Source organism: Salmo salar, unplaced genomic scaffold (assembly GCF_905237065.1).
Source record: "Salmo salar unplaced genomic scaffold, Ssal_v3.1, whole genome shotgun sequence".
Lineage (NCBI taxonomy): Eukaryota > Metazoa > Chordata > Actinopteri > Salmoniformes > Salmonidae > Salmo > Salmo salar.
The window spans coordinates 1-15,997 of NW_025547184.1; the positions used below are offsets into that span (position 1 = coordinate 1).

The following is a 15,997-nucleotide window of genomic DNA, read 5'->3' on the forward strand; positions in this document are numbered from 1 at the left end:
GGGAAATAAGTATTTGACCACCTCTCAATCAGAAAGATTTCTGGCTCCCAGGTGTCTTTTATACAAGTAACGAGCTGAGATTAGGAGCACGCTCTTAAAGGGAGTGCTCCCAATCTCAGTTTGTTACCTATATAAAAGACACCTGTTCACAGAAGCAATCAATCAATCAGATTCCAAACTCTCCACCATGGCCAAGACCAAAGAGCTCTCCAAGGATGTCAGGGACAAGATTGTAGACCTACACAAGACTGGAATGGGCTACAAGACCATCGCCAAGCAGCTTGGTGAGAAGGTGACAACAGTTGGTGCGATTATTCGCAAATGGAAGAAACAGAAAAGAACTGTCAATCTCCCTCGGCCTGGGGCTCCATGCAAGAATTCACCTCGTGGAGTTGCAATGATCATGAGAACGGGGAGGAATCAGCCCAGAACTACACGGGAGGATCTTGTTAATGATCTCAAAGCAGGTGGGACCATAGTCACCAAGAAAACAATTAGTAACACACTACGCCGTGAAGGACTGAAATCCTGCAGTGCCCGCAAGGTCCCCCTGCTCAAGAAAGCACATATACATGCCCGTCTGAAGTTTGCCAATGAACATCTGAATGATTCAGAGGATGACTGGGTGAAAGTTTTGTGGTCAGATGAGACCAAAATGGAGCTCTTTGGCATCAACTGAACTCGCCGTGTTTGGAGGAGGAGGAATGCTGCCTATGACCCCAAGAACACCATCCCCACTGTCAAACATGAAGGTGGAAACATTATCTTTGGGGGTGTTTTTCTGCTAAGGGGACAGGAAAACTTCACCGCATCAAAGGGACGATGAACGGGGCCATGTACCATCAAATCTTGGTGAGAACCTCCTTCCCTCAGCCAGGGCATTGAAAATGGGTTGTGGATGGGTATTCCAGCATGACAATGACCCAAAACACACGGCCAAGGCAACAAAGGAGTGGCTCAAGAAGAAGCACATTAAGGTCATGGAGTGGCCTAGCCAGTCTCCAGACCTTAATCCCATAGAAAATCTGTGGAGGGAGCTGAAGGTTCGAGTTGCCAAAGTTCAGCCTCGAAACCTTAATGACTTGGAGAAGATCTGCAAAGAGGAGTGGGACAAAATCCCTCCTGAGATGTGTGCAAACCTGGTGGCCAACTACAAGAAACGTCTGACCTCTGTGATTGCCAACAAGGGTTTTGCCACCAAGTACTAAGTCATGTTTTGCAGAGGGGTCAAATACTTATTTCCCTCATTAAAATGCAAATCATTTTATAACATTTTTGACATGCGTTTTTCTGGATGTTTTTGTTGTTATTCTGTCTCTCACTGTTCAAATAAACCTACCATTAAAATTATAGACTGATCATTTCTTTGTCAGGGGGCAAACGTACAAAATCAGCAGGGGATCAAATACGTTTTTTCCCCTCACTGTATGTTAATTGTCTTCCTCTGTTTACATGTACATTAAACAATCAGAGTGGCAACAAAGTGGATCCATCTCAGTCCAGTCGTGTTGAGACAGTCCCCATGCCCCTGCTGCCAGGGGCGGAAATCCCGGGGGGGATGGGGGGGACACGACCCCCCCATCCTGGGAAAAATATGATTTGTCTCCCCCAATATATCACTGAAACATAACTATGTAATTTAAATAATATTAATAATACGCAATGAAAGCAATTGTGCTGATTATAGATACTTAATAGCGCGTTTTTAAGTTTCAAAAGATTGCGACCCCCCACCCTTTGCCTCACAATGGTTTGATCCACTGCCAGTTCCTTAGCTTGCTAGGTAACGTAGGTCGTATCTACTGTCTGAAAGGCACTCAATGCACGTAACTGACGTGAGGTTAATCCAGTCAATCGCGCACACACACTAGCTGAATATGCAGAGCTAGCGGCGCAAATATTAACTATTAAGCTAGCTAGTACCTATTCCATTTATGTGGCCTCGTCAAAAGATGGAATCTTTGCTATCGTCAATTTATTCCAAGATCAGCATGCATGTAAGTTAGTGCTTCAAAGTCCCTGTGATAAGGCTAGCGATAAACTGAACAGAACTACACTCTCTTCTACCATTGTTTTAAATATATTTAATGGTCTCGTTGCAAAAGGTAAATTGTCGTGAGGGAACTTTTATTTATATATTTTATTTCACCTTTATTTAACCCGGGTAGCAAAGATTATAGCAAACACCACTGAATTGGTGCTCGCTAGCTTTGCAAATTCAGCTATTGTTAGAAGCCAGCCAATATGAAACAAACGATTAAAATTACAAAAGGTTGCAGCATATGTTGTGTAAATGGTGAACTCATACAGCTGTCAACTCTTGTCACTGCAATCCGTTTCACATTTGCTAGCTACCTTTTAGATCGAAGCCCATATAGAATGATAGAAGATAAGATGATAGAAGCCCATCTCCTACTGTAAATAACCTACATACTGTGTGTGTGTAGCCAGCCAGGTAGAAAAATTGCAGAAAAAAGACGGACATCAGAGTATTTTTCAGTACACCAAAACGCAAAGTAAGAACCCTAGTGGCCTAAAATCTGATATCAACTTTGGAGGGGACAATTACATGAAATTTTCTCAAGAGCAATTCCTGAGGGGGACACCAAAAGTAGTGCTGTAACACATAGCCTACATAGTAATATGGTAAATGTATATTGAGGAACCAAAGAAATAAGGTGTTTGCCGTACTCCTAACTACCAGTACCCAAAACTAAACAACTAATCACAACAGCAATACCATTGCCTTTAACAAATCTTAGTTCAGTCACCAGTTTAAGTTGAGAGTGGGGGTATCCATGGCATTTTCCAATTATGTTCCTATTTTACAAGTAAAAACAATGGAGAACCTTTCATAATGTTGCCAAACAAAGACTCAACAAACTTACCTGAGACTCCCTGTCTCTGCCAGTCTGTCCCTGCATATCTGTCCCCAACTCTGCTGTCTGTGTGCCATCTGTTGACTGCTCTGCCTAATGACATCATTGTGAAACATTTCCATTAGAATTTCATTTCTTTCTTATGAAAATTTTATCAACAAGTCTTTGAGATATTAGGCTACTAGGGTTCTTACTTTGCGTTTTGGTGTACTGAAAAATACTCTGGTGTCCGTCTTTTATTTTTCTGCCATTTTTCTACCTGGCTGGCTGGCTACACACACACACAGTGTGTAGGTTATTTACAGTAGGAGATGGGCTTCTATCATCTTATCTTTATCATTCTATTTGGGCTTCGATCTAAAGGTAGCTAGCAAATGTGAAACGGATTAAAATGACAAGAGTTGACAGCTGTATGAGTTCACCATTTACACAACATATGCTGCAACCTTTGTAATTTTAATAGTTTGTTTCATATTGGCTGGCTTCCAACAATAGCTGAATTTGCAAAGCTAGCGAGCACCAATTCGTTTCAGTGGTGTTTGCTATAATCTTTGCTACCGGGTTAATAAAGGTGAAATAAAATAAATAAATAAAAGTTCCCTTGCGACAATTTAGCTTTTGCACCGAGACCATTCAATATATTTAAGACAATGGTAGAAGAGAGTGTAGTTCTGTTCAGTTTGGACTCCAGTTTATCGCTAACTTTATCACAGGGACTTTGAAGCACTAACTTACATCATCTGCATGCTGATCTTGGAATAAATTGACGATAGCAAGATTCCATCTTTGACGAGGCCACATAAATGGAATAGGTACTAGCTAGCTTAATAGTTAATATTTGGCGACTAGCTCTGCATATTTAGCTAGTGTGTGTGCGCGATTGACTAGATTAACCTCACGTCAGTTACGTTCATTGAGTGCCTTTCAGACTTGCCAACTAAGGAACTGGCAGTGGATCAAACCATTGTGAGGCAAAGGGTGGGGGGGTCGCAATCTTTTGAAACTTAAGAACGCGCTATTAAGTGTCTATAATCAGCACAATTGCTTTCACTGCGTATTATTAATATTATTGAAATTACATAGTTATGTTTCAGTGATATATTGGGGGACAAATCATATTTGTCCCCCCCAATATATATATATGTGTGTGTGTGTCAGGGGCGGAAATCCCGGGGGGGACGGGGGGGACACGACCCCCCCATCCTGGGAAAAATATGATTTGTCTCCCCCAATATATCACTGAAACATAACTATGTAATTTAAATAATATTAATAATACGCAATGAAAGCAATTGTGCTGATTATAGACACTTAATAGCGCGTTTTTAAGTTTCAAAAGATTGCGACACCCCCACCCTTTGCCTCACAATGGTTTGATCCACTGCCAGTTCCTTAGCTTGCTCCGTAACAGAGAGGTCGTATCTACTGTCTGAAAGGCACTCAATGAACGTAACTGACGTGAGGTTCATCCAGACAATCGCGCACACACACTAGCTGAATATGCAGAGCTAGCGGGCAAATATTAACTATTAAGCTAGCTAGTACCTATTCCATTTATGTGGCCTCGTCAAAGATGGAATCTTTGCTATCGTCAATTTATTCCAAGATCAGCATGATAAGGTTAGCGATAAACTGAAGTCCAAACTGAACAGAACTACACTATCTTCTTACCATTGTCTTAAATATATTTAATGGTCTCGTTGCAAAAGCTAAATTGTCGCAAGGGAACTTTATTTATTTATTTTATTTCAACTTTATTTAACCCGGGTAGCAAAGATTATAGCAAACACCACTGAAACGGAATTGGTGCTCACTAGCTTTGCAAATTCAGCTATTGTTGGAAGCCAGCCAATATGAAACAAACGATTAAAATTACAAAAGGTTGCAGCATATGTTGTGTAAATGAGGAACTCATACAGCTGTCAACACTTGTCATTTTAATCCGTTTCACATTTGCTAGCTACCTTTTAGATCGAAGTCCATATAGAATGATTGAAGATGATAGAAGCCCATCTCCTACTGTAAATAACCTACACACTGTGTGTGTGTGTAGCCAGCCAGCCAGCCAGGTAGAAAAATGGCAGAAAAAAGAAAAAAGACGGACATCAGAGTATTTTTCAGTACACCAAAACGCAAAGTAAGAACCCTAGTAGCCTAATATCTCAAAGACTAGTTGATAAAATGTTCATAAGAAAGAAGTGAAATGCTAATAGAAATGTTTCACATTGATGTCGGTAGGCAGAGCAGGCAACAGATGGCACACAGACAGCAGAGTTGGGGACAGATATGCAGGGACAGACTGGCAGAGACAGGGAGTCTCAGGTAAGTTTGAGTCTTTGTTTGGCAACATTATGAAAGGTTCAATTTTTTTAAACTTGTAAAATAGGGACATAATTGGAAAATGCCATAGATACCCCCACTCTCAACTTAAACTGGTGACTGAACTAAGATTTGTTTAAGGCAATGGTATTGCTGTTTTGATTAATTGTGTAGTTTTGGGTACCGGTAGTTAGGAGTACGGCAAACACCTTATTTCTTTTCTAGGAGACAGACTGTGAGTCAGTGAGGATGGTGAAAGGGAAAGAGCCAGGGAGAGAGACTTCAGAGGACAGTGTCACAGCCACGGCAGAACCAGGTGTCATCCTTGTTGCCAGCAGCACCAGTATAGGGGACAGTGGCACAGCATTGTCCAGTTACCTCAGTGGTGGCACAAAACCATATCAGCCACACCCACAATTTATAGAACCGCAAACTCTTGCCAACAGAGTGTTGACGTTTCAAGAGAGATGGTTTCACGATTTCCCCTGGCTTCATTATAACCCATCAATAAAAGGAGTGTTGTGTTTTCACTGTAGCCAAGGGTTTTCAAGCCAGCCATCTTTTGGCCAAAGAGCAGATGCTGCCTTCATTAGTGCAGGATTTAGGAACTGGAGAAAAGCCATTGAAAAATTCACAGCACATCAAAACTGCCAAACCCACCGCCACTTTGTAACTGTAACAGCACACCAGCTAAATCCAATCAGTGCCCAGTTATCCAGCGCGTGGGGTAAACAGCAGGAGGACGCAAGGCATTGCTTGATGAAAATTGTTAGTTCGCTGCGGCATGTAGTAAGACAGGGACAAGCCTTTAGAGGCCACACGGATGACAGTGGGAATTTATACCAGCTTTTGAAACTTAGGGCAGAAGAGGATGATCCCATTTTACTGAAGTGGTTAACAGAGCGTACCACAATGTACACAGGCCCCAAAGCACAGAATGAAATTCTGAACATCATGGCCAATACAGTCATTCAAGGCATTGCAGCTGAGATTAGGTCTCTTCCGATTGTACAATTTTACATTTACATTTAAGTCATTTAGCAGACGCTCTTATCCAGAGCGACTTACAAATTGGTGCATTCACCTTATAATATCCAGTGGAACAACCACTTTACAATAGTGCATCTAAATCTTTTAAGGGGGGGTTAGAAGGATTACTTTATCCTATCCCAAGTATTCCTTAAAGAGGTGGGTTTTCAGGTGTCTCCGGAAGGTGGTGATTGACTCCGCTGTCCTGGCGTCGTGAGGGGAGCTTGTTCCACCATTGGGGTGCCAGAGCAGCGAACAGTTTTGACTGGGCTGAGCGGGAACTGTGCTTCCTCAGAGGTAGGGAGGCGAGCAGGCCAGAGGTGGATGAACGCAGTGCCCTTGTTTGGGTGTAGGGCCTGATCAGAGCCTGAAGGTACGGAGGTGCCGTTCCCCTCACAGCTCCGTAGGCAAGCACCATGGTCTTGTAGCGGATGCGAGCTTCGACTGGAAGCCAGTGGAGAGAGCGGAGGAGCGGGGTGACGTGAGAGAACTTGGGAAGGTTGAACACCAGACGGGCTGCGGCGTTCTGGATGAGTTGTAGGGGTTTAATGGCACAGGCAGGGGAGCCCAGCCAACAACGAGTTGCAGTAATCCAGACGGGAGATGACAAGTGCCTGGATTAGGACCTGCGCCGCTTCCTGTGTGAGGCAGGGTCGTACTCTGCGAATGTTGTAGAGCATGAACCTACAGGATCGGGTCACCGCCTTGATGTTAGTGGAGAACGACAGGGTGTTGTCCAGGGTCACGCCGAGGCTCTTAGCACTCTGGGAGGAGGACACAAGGGAGTTGTCAACCATGATGGCGAGATCATGGAACGGGCAGTCCTTCCCCGGGAGGAAGAGCAGCTCCGTCTTGCCGAGGTTCAGCTTGAGGTGGTGATCCGTCATCCACACAGTTATGTCTGCCAGACATGCAGAGATGCGATTCGCCACCTGGTTGTCAGAAGGGGGAAAGGAGAAGATTAATTGTGTGTCATCTGCATAGCAATGATATGAGAGACCATGTGAGGATATGACAGAGCCAAGTGACTTGGTGTATAGCGAGAATAGGAGTGGGCCTAGAACAGAGCCCTGGGGGACACCAGTGGTGAGAGCACGTGGTGCGGAGACAGATTCTCGCCACGCCACCTGGTAGGAGCGACCTGTCAGGTAGGACGCAATCCAAGCGTGGGCCGCGCCGGAGATGCCCAGCTCGGAGAGGGTGGAGAGGAGGATCTGATGGTTCACGGTATCAAAGGCAGCAGATAGGTCTAGAAGAATGAGAGCAGAGGAGAGAGAGTTAGCTTTAGCAGTGCGGAGAGCCTCCGTGACACAGAGAAGAGCAGTCTCAGTTGAATGCCCAGTCTTGAAACCTGACTGATTAGGATCAAGAAGGTCATTCTGAGAGAGATAGCAAGAGAGCTGGCCAAGGACGGCACGTTCAAGAGTTTTGGAGAGAAAGGAGAGAAGGGATACTGGTCTGTAGTTGTTGACATCGGAGGGATCGAGTGTAGGTTTTTTTTCAGAAGGGTTGCAACTCTCGCTCTCTTGAAGACGGAAGGGACGTAGCCAGCGGTCAAGGATGAGTTGATGAACGAGGTGAGGTAGGGGAGAAGGTCTCCGGAAATGGTCTGGAGAAGAGAGGAGGGGATAGGGTCAAGTGGGCAGGTTGTTGGGCGGCCGGCCGTCACAAGACGCGAGATTTCATCTGGAGAGAGGGGGAGAAAGAGGTCAAAGCACAGGGTAGGGCAGTGTGAGCAGGACCAGCGGTGTCGTTTGACTTAGCAACGAGGATCGGATGTCGTCAACCTTCTTTTCAAAATGGTTGACGAAGTCATCCGCAGAGAGGGAGGAGGGGGGGTGAGGAGGATTCAGGAGGGGAGGAGAAGGTAGCAAAGAGCTTCCTAGGGTTAGAGGCAGATGCTTGGAGTTTAGAGTGGTAGAAAGTGGCTTTAGCAGCAGAGACAGAAGAGGAAAATGTAGAGAGGAGGGAGTGAAAGGATGCCAGGTCCGCAGGGAGGCGAGTTTTCCTCCATTTCCGCTCGGCTGCCCGGAGCCCTGTTCTGTGAGCTCGCAGTGATTGTTGATGGTACTCAAGATGTCTCTGGTGCTGAACAGGAGAGTGTCTGCCTGCGTTATGTTGACCATGACCTTGGCCCTCACGAGGAGTTTATTGGGCTATACAGGGTGTCGGAGACAACAGGCGAGGGCATTGCGAAAGTGGCAACTGATGTGTTGTTGAGGCTCAATTTGCCCATGTCTGGCTTACGGGGCAGAGTTACGATGGTGCCTCAAACATGGCAGGAAAATACACAGGTGCACAGGCAATTGTGAGGAGGCAGCAGCCATTAGCCCTCTATGTGCATTGTGGAGCACACTGTGTAAATCTGATTACACAGGCTGGCTGCACAGCCTCCCCACTGATCCGGGATTCCCTTTCTTGGGTCCATCAGTTAGGTGTCCTCTATGGCCAGTCAGGAAAGTTTAAGAGCATGTTTGAATCAATTTCCACGTCCAAGGATACAAATCTGACCACCCTGAAACCCCTATGTCCAACGAGGTGGACTGTGCGGAATACTGCTATTAGAGCTGTGCTAGGGCAGTATGAGCGGGTACTAAGCAGCCTAGAGGAGATGGCAAAAACTGCATCCAAGACAGCTTCAACTGCCAGTGGCTTATTCGAGCACTTCAGCAAAGGCAAGACTGTGTTGGGCCTCACACATGCCTCTGCTGTTCTTGGAGAGCTTGAATGTCTAAACATTTCACTGCAGAAGAAAACTCAGACTGTCTCTGGTATGCAGGCTGCAGTCGAGTGTGTGCGGTCATCTCTTAGGGGCAAGAGAAATGACAAAAGCTACCTTGCACTGTATGAGAAAGCAACAACATTGATTGACTCTATTGAATCCATTGAATCCACTGAGACGCACTCAAGACGATTTGCTGGCAAAGCAGTGGATCACTATAGGGCAGAATTTTTTAAGTGTTGGATGGTGTGGAGGTTCAGTTTGGCGACCGTTTTGACCAGGACAGTCTAAACGTCCTGCAAAAAGTTGGAAAGAGCGCTTCTCACGGGGGAGTTGGATGAGTCTCCAGATCAGTACCCAGAGCTGAACATAGATTCTCTTTCAGTGCAGATCCCTCTCTTTCACAACAAATACCCCTGTAGCAGCAGTAGAGAGGCAGCAGAGGTCCTCAGGAGGCTTCCAGTGGAAGTGCGGGGGTTGTTTGACCAAGTTGAGGTGCTGATCAGAATTTTGTTTGTGGTGCCAGTGTCTTCATGTGAGGCTGAGAGGAGTTTCAGTGCACTCCGCAGGTTAAAGACTTGGCTACGAGCTAGCATGGGCCAAGAGAGACTGAACGGCGTAGTTGTCTGTAATGTACATAAAGACAGGCTGGACAGTCTCAAGAGGGAAAATATCTGCCAGCAATTTGTTGGATCCATTGAAACCCGCAAACATATGTTCGGTTCTTTTGTTCAGTAGTGTGTATAGCAGTGAGGGGTACTAGAACCCCTGCATATTTTGAGGGGAAGGCAGGCAAGGTTTTGAGCGGTCCTCAGGGACCTCCACCCCCTCTATATTATATGTAAAGTTACTGGAAACCTTGTGGTACTGAATACGTTCATTACACTTTTTTATTTCACGGACCCCTTGCAATTACACCAGGGACCCCTAGGGCTCCATGGACCCCTGTTTGAGAACCCCTGGTGTATAGTATGATATTTGTTCTTTTGTTTAGTAGTTTTCAGTTTTTAGTACATGGCAGTACACTTACTAATTATTTATTTCATGTTATTTTATTTAAAATTGCATACTTTGTGTGACATACTTGTCCATAGTTGCTGTTTGAAGAGTTGAGATACAGACTGAAGGATATTTTGGTTGATTTATTTGGGTTATTCATTGAAGTAGTTATTTTGCTTTTAGAACTGTACTTATTTTTAGCTTTTTGTTCTTGTAAAACTATTGTAGTAGACTCAGGCCAGTGGCACATATTTAATTACTTTATAAATGTATCAGAAAAAGTAAAATTAAAAGGTCAATTCAATACGGAGAACAACTTTGTGATGTTACTCAATGGAGATTATTTTAGACGAGATCACACCATGTTCATTGTATTTACGAAAACTGCACCCATACAGTGTACAGTACCATTGCCACCTACTGGCCTTTCTTGGTATTGCTGGTTGTAAATACAAATACCTGCAGACATACTGGACTGATAAGGAACACTGCTATAACTATTATTAGTAGTAGTATTATGATGATTTAAACATTTGAACAAGTTGGGACAACCCTTCTGTTAACTACTGTACCTATCAATTATCCAGTAGTAGTAATTATGGTTCCTCAATATACATTTAACATATTACAACGTAGGCTATGTGTTACAGCACTACTTTTGGTGTCCCCCTCAAATTTAATGTAATTGTCCCCTCCAAAGTTGGTGTCAGATTTTCGCCCCTGGTGTGTGTGAGAGATTTTTTTTTTTGGGGGGGGTGTACTTTGCTAACAAACCTTCCCCTTGGGAAACGATTTAAATGGGAAAGTGTTGGGGTAAATAGTGTTGTGGTGAGAGTTACTGACTATACCGGCTGGGGGTCACGAAGTGCAAGCGGCTCGGGCTGGCTGATCTATTGGTTCTCTCTGTATTTAAAACAAAGGATATTTGTGGTGGCTGGATGGGCTGGGCGGCTCCGGATGGCTCAGGCCGGTGTTACGTTTTGGACCCTACCATTATTTGTCAGTGTCATGTGGATGCATTTGGAAATGCGTGCACATGGAGGTGTGTACGGGGGATGGACATGTGTCTTGGCGGATGGATGTTTGTCTGCTTGTCCGCACGCATGGACATGGGCTCAGTAGGACCGAGGGTAACGTAGCTCCTTACTTAGGTATCTGAACATCTTTGATAATATAGATAATTGTTTGTGAGTGGATCTCTATGTATTTGAAGGGGAGGCTGTTGTTATGAATGTGACTTGGGTCTCTGCTCTCTATCCAGCATTGATGTTGAGTGATATGTATGAATTTCAATATCTATCCTGCAACAACAAAAAAAGTACCCTATCGTCATACTTGAGTAAAAGTAATGATTCCGTAATAGAAAATAACTCAAGTAAAAGTCAACCAGTAGAATACTACTTGAGTAAAAGTCTAAAAGTATTTGGTTTTAAATATACTTAAGTATCAAAAGTAAATGTAATCGCTAAAATATATTTAAGTATCAAAAGTACAAGTCATTTCTAATTCCTTATATTAAGCAAACCAGATAGCACCATTTTCTTTTCTTTTTTTCACGGATAGAGAAGCATGTGTTTAGTGAGTCTGTCGGATCAGGCAGTAGGGATGACCTCTTGATACGTGCGTGAATTGGACCATTTTCCTGTCCCACTAAGAATGATAAATGTAATGACAACTTTTGTGTGTCAGGGAAAATGTACGGAGTAAAAAGTTAATTATTTTCCTTAGGAATGTAAGTGAAGTAAAAGTCAACGCTGTCAAAAATAAATAGTAAAATAAAGATACCAATACAGATACCCCCCAAAAACTACTTAAGTAGTACTTTAAAGTATTTTTACAGCACTGAACATGAATGTAGGAATGACAATTGAAAACAGCGATAGTCTTGAAAATACTATTTCATCCAATGTAGGGTTCTAACATAAGTCTGGAATATGGAATTGTTTCCTTTTTAAGGGCATTTGAGTGCCTTGCACCGTATCTGTACAAGGATGAATTCAAATGTATGACTATTCAGTCAGGAGTACCATCTGGTACAAGGGAGATACTGTACAGTAGGAGTTACTTTCTGTTACTCCCCTAGTAGGAGTCACTCCCTTATCACAAGGCTCATTTTCATTCCTGCCATACTGAATTGTGGAAAGGGAAGAAAAACAGGTTCAACACTTACATACAGTAGCTATTTTAAGTGCCAGTCGGCATTGAGTTTGATGTCCTTCAAATCAGGAAACATTAGGCAAGAAAATAGAAATATATCAAGCTGACCTGTACGGTGACCCTACAGAACATCCAAATGAAAAGGTAAGCTATGAAGACCTGTCTTTTGTATTACTGAATAACCTGGATGCCACTGCTTTTAGTTGTCATATTTGGCATTCTTTGGCATGACAAGTTGAAAGGGGTGCTACAACACTGGCACCCAGGCAAGTGTTACAATCAACAGTAACCGTGAGCTCAAGGTTTAACTAGCCAACTGAGCATATTATCTTGTTACCATGGCTTTTGGCCATGTTTAGAATGTCTGTCAGCCTTCCCTGTAGCTCAGTTGGTAGAGCATGGTGTTTGCAACGCCAGGGTTGTGGGTTCGATTCCCACGGGGGGCCAGCACAGAAAAAAATGTATGAAATTGTATGAAATGTATGCATTCACTACTGTAAGTCGCTCTGGATAAGAGTGTCTGCTAAATGACTAAAATGTAAAAAATGTCTGCTTATATCAGGTACAAAATAATGAACGGAAGGGATTGACAAGCAAAGGATACAGTATTATGTAATATAGGATGCCGCCACATAAATAGATTTCGTGTCTCATTGTACAGTAATACAGAGCAGGTTAAAAATACGCAAGAAAGGTTTGAATATTTTAATAGCAATTCTGAAACTGCTCTGAATACGTAGTATTGTTTTATATCTTTTGTGATGGTTAATTTCATTACTATCAAATGAGGAGAGACAAACTTATCACACAAGTCAGAGTTATACTTAAACTAAATCTTTAATCACTTATTAATAAGGGAGCAGGTCAATACAACACACACACATAAAGTGAATAGATTGAGTGCTCTACGATAATGATGGCTGGTCGACGAATCACCCTCAGGTGATTCGTTGAGAGCCCGAGACAAAAGTACAAAGGTATTTTATAGCTAAGATACACCCCTTTCAACCTACATGATGAACAACAGATGTATAGAATGGGTCACAAGGTTAAGATTTGTATGAAAGATACTTATAATTCACAGCAGACAGTATTTTCTATAAAGACAGTTTTCATTGTATAGAGACCAGTGTCTGGCCCCCCAACTCCATACTGGAGTCATGTCTTCTGGTACCGTATAGAACAGAAACATTAACTCATGCTCTGTAATGCGGTCTCTTTAGGCTTTATCCCCCAAAAGACATCGTAAATCTCCTGTCAGTGTTATCTCCCAGAGGCCCATCCTCAGTAGAACACACACAGATGAGCGTTCCAACAACCCCTTATTCTGTTGCATAAAACAACCATTTGATGCAATAATAGCATTATAACATAATCTTGTAATTTTCACCATACTATGTTGCCACAGAACCATCTCCAAGGGGAAAAAATGATGTCAAGCCCATTGAAACACATTTTATGCATATACTGTAGCTAACAATCATCAAAATACAGCTTATTGTTGTTTGATTTGAATAGCATTTTGCCACCAAAGCCCATTCAAATACATTAGGGGGGATATGCCTCTGCCCCTGAAAACGGGAGTGATAGAGTGCACGTTTAAATGCTGTTGCAAACTCTTTCGCTCTTTGTCCTCAGCATTGTAAAATCTAAATAGCTCTGCAGATGTGATGGAAACACAGCATATCCTGGTCTGGCGTATTTGTCTGATCCTGGCCCTCTGTGAGTTTTTTTTAATAATCCACTTTATGGTACAGTAACGTGTACATAAGACGTACAGTAACTCCTTGTCTATCTTTCCTCAGTGCCCCACCCACACCAATGCCTGTCAGTGCATTTCCAGAACAAGGGTCTCCTTTATGTGGCTCCGGGAGAGAGCTGGTCCTGCAGACCCAGTTCCAGATTACACCAACAGAGAAGATCATCATGGTGATTTGGGACCGCCAGACTGAGAAGGGTCAGGGACAGGTCAGGCTGGCCAATCACCAAGATGCACCTGGCAATCCTCTAGACCAGAAGGAGGCCTCATTTAGGGTGGAGAATATAAGTTCATCTGACTATGGAATGTACACCATCACTGTGACTGACCAGATGGGGAACGAGCAATCAGCAAATATACTTGTTAGAGAGATTGGTGAGAAACAGCTACACCAATAATTCTGGTCACTACCTAGATTTTGTTTGGGTCAAATACTGTGCAAACTGAAAAGTCATATTACCTTGACATTAGCCTCGGTCACAGGCTTTCACCTCACCTTCCGAACAATGTGAGTGAAGCCTGGGTGCCGAGGCTACCCTTATGTGCAGAACTATGTAAGAACGCAGAAACCAATATAACTATATTTGGACTATTTGTTCTGCCTAACTTTTTCTCTCCCTCCCTCTCGCCTAGTTGCTGCTCCTGTAGCGTCTTTGTCGCTCCAGTGTGAGGTGGCCAATGACAGGGCACAGTGGGACAGCCCAGTGTTTTCCTGGTTGGTGGATGGGGTAGAGCTGTCCAATCAGACAGACAATCTCTCTGCAGATGGCAGGAGACTCTACGTGTCCGGAATGAAGGGCCACAACTACACCTGTGTTGTCAACAGCAGTCTGGGGACAAGTGTCACATACTACGTCACTGGTATACATGCATTATGATTATTTATTATGACTATTTTGAGTTTTTTTTGTCTTTCATGCTTCTTTGTTGTTGCCTAGATTCTCCTACACCATCCCAAAGTATCCAATCCTGTAACACTCTGTGTGGTGTATTACTGGGCTTCATCATAGCGATTCTAATCACATGTGGATATCTCTACTGGTAAGATTACAGAACATCTCCCTGGCTTGTCTTTTTACAGTAATACACTCATTTGGCACATGAATAAACTCCTGGTATAGTGTTTGGTATGTGCACACTTTTGACATTGCTGTGTGTTCTTAACAGGAAATGCAGACAGCGGAGGACATGACCTTAGGAGGGCCATCGCGTTCCGTTATCAGTCTTATTTATGGCACTTATTTATGGCACTTATTAATGGCACGCTCACACAAGTCTTTAATATTCTATTGCAATAAGTCACACTACCAGACCAAATATGATTCCTATCAAGAGCTGTGGCCCTATTCACCATCACTAAAATATATTTATATGCCTATTTATCAAATTAAAATTGTATTGGTCACATACATATATTTAGCAGATGTTATTGCGGGTATAGTGAAATGCTTGTTATTGGTGTATTACATTTTACATTTACGTCATTTAGCAGACGCTCTTATCCAGTGCGACTTACAAATTGTATTTCTATGCCTATTTGTGGTATTTATTGATGCAGTGTCCACACGTATATTTTGACTAATTATATCTTTGTATCTTTTTTTTTGAAAGTACTCTATGCCATCACATTTACATTGTGCACATGTACAAATGAACCTAAACTTAAACCTACTTTTGTGATGATATAAAGCAAATGGGAAAAAATTCACATTATTGTGACGGAGCATGTGTGGATTTAACCTATTTCATAACCTGATAGGAAATCTTTGAAAGCGTCCACTTTGCTACACTTCCATAGGAGACAGTGAAGAGACATAGAAACACAGCAGTCTGGATGAGTGAGGAAAAGCACAGCACCACCTATTTAATAGCGCCATCCACTGGCTTGTTTTAGAAATTCCTCTATTCAAAATATCACTTCAATTTGTAACTTTGGTTTTAGAAGTGGGGGGGGGATAAAAAATCCAAACATCCTACCTGACCGCTCGGAGTCGTCTGCATGGTCCTAAAGAACACCGTTGCCTCGTTTTGTATGACATTCTAATGATAAAACTGGGGGGGACAAAAAAATGGATGTCATTGTCATTCACAGAGAACTTGAATTGGAAATACTGTACCGTATTGTTATTTGTT

The 15,997-nt window shown here is 43.0% G+C and overlaps 1 protein-coding gene across 1 annotated transcript; it reads left to right on the forward strand.

The window, feature by feature from the left end:
- Window positions 1–12,058: 12,058 nt before the first annotated feature.
- Window positions 12,059–15,620, forward strand: LOC123731741 (uncharacterized). The gene is made up of 6 exons (XM_045711141.1): window positions 12,059–12,249; window positions 13,744–13,827; window positions 13,911–14,239; window positions 14,498–14,725; window positions 14,803–14,905; window positions 15,032–15,620. The coding sequence occupies exons 3-6, from the start codon at window positions 13,927–13,929 to the stop codon at window positions 15,054–15,056; spliced, it is 669 nt and encodes a 222-aa protein (XP_045567097.1). The 5' UTR covers window positions 12,059–12,249; window positions 13,744–13,827; window positions 13,911–13,926; the 3' UTR covers window positions 15,057–15,620.
- The last annotated feature ends 377 nt before the right edge of the window (window positions 15,621–15,997 follow it).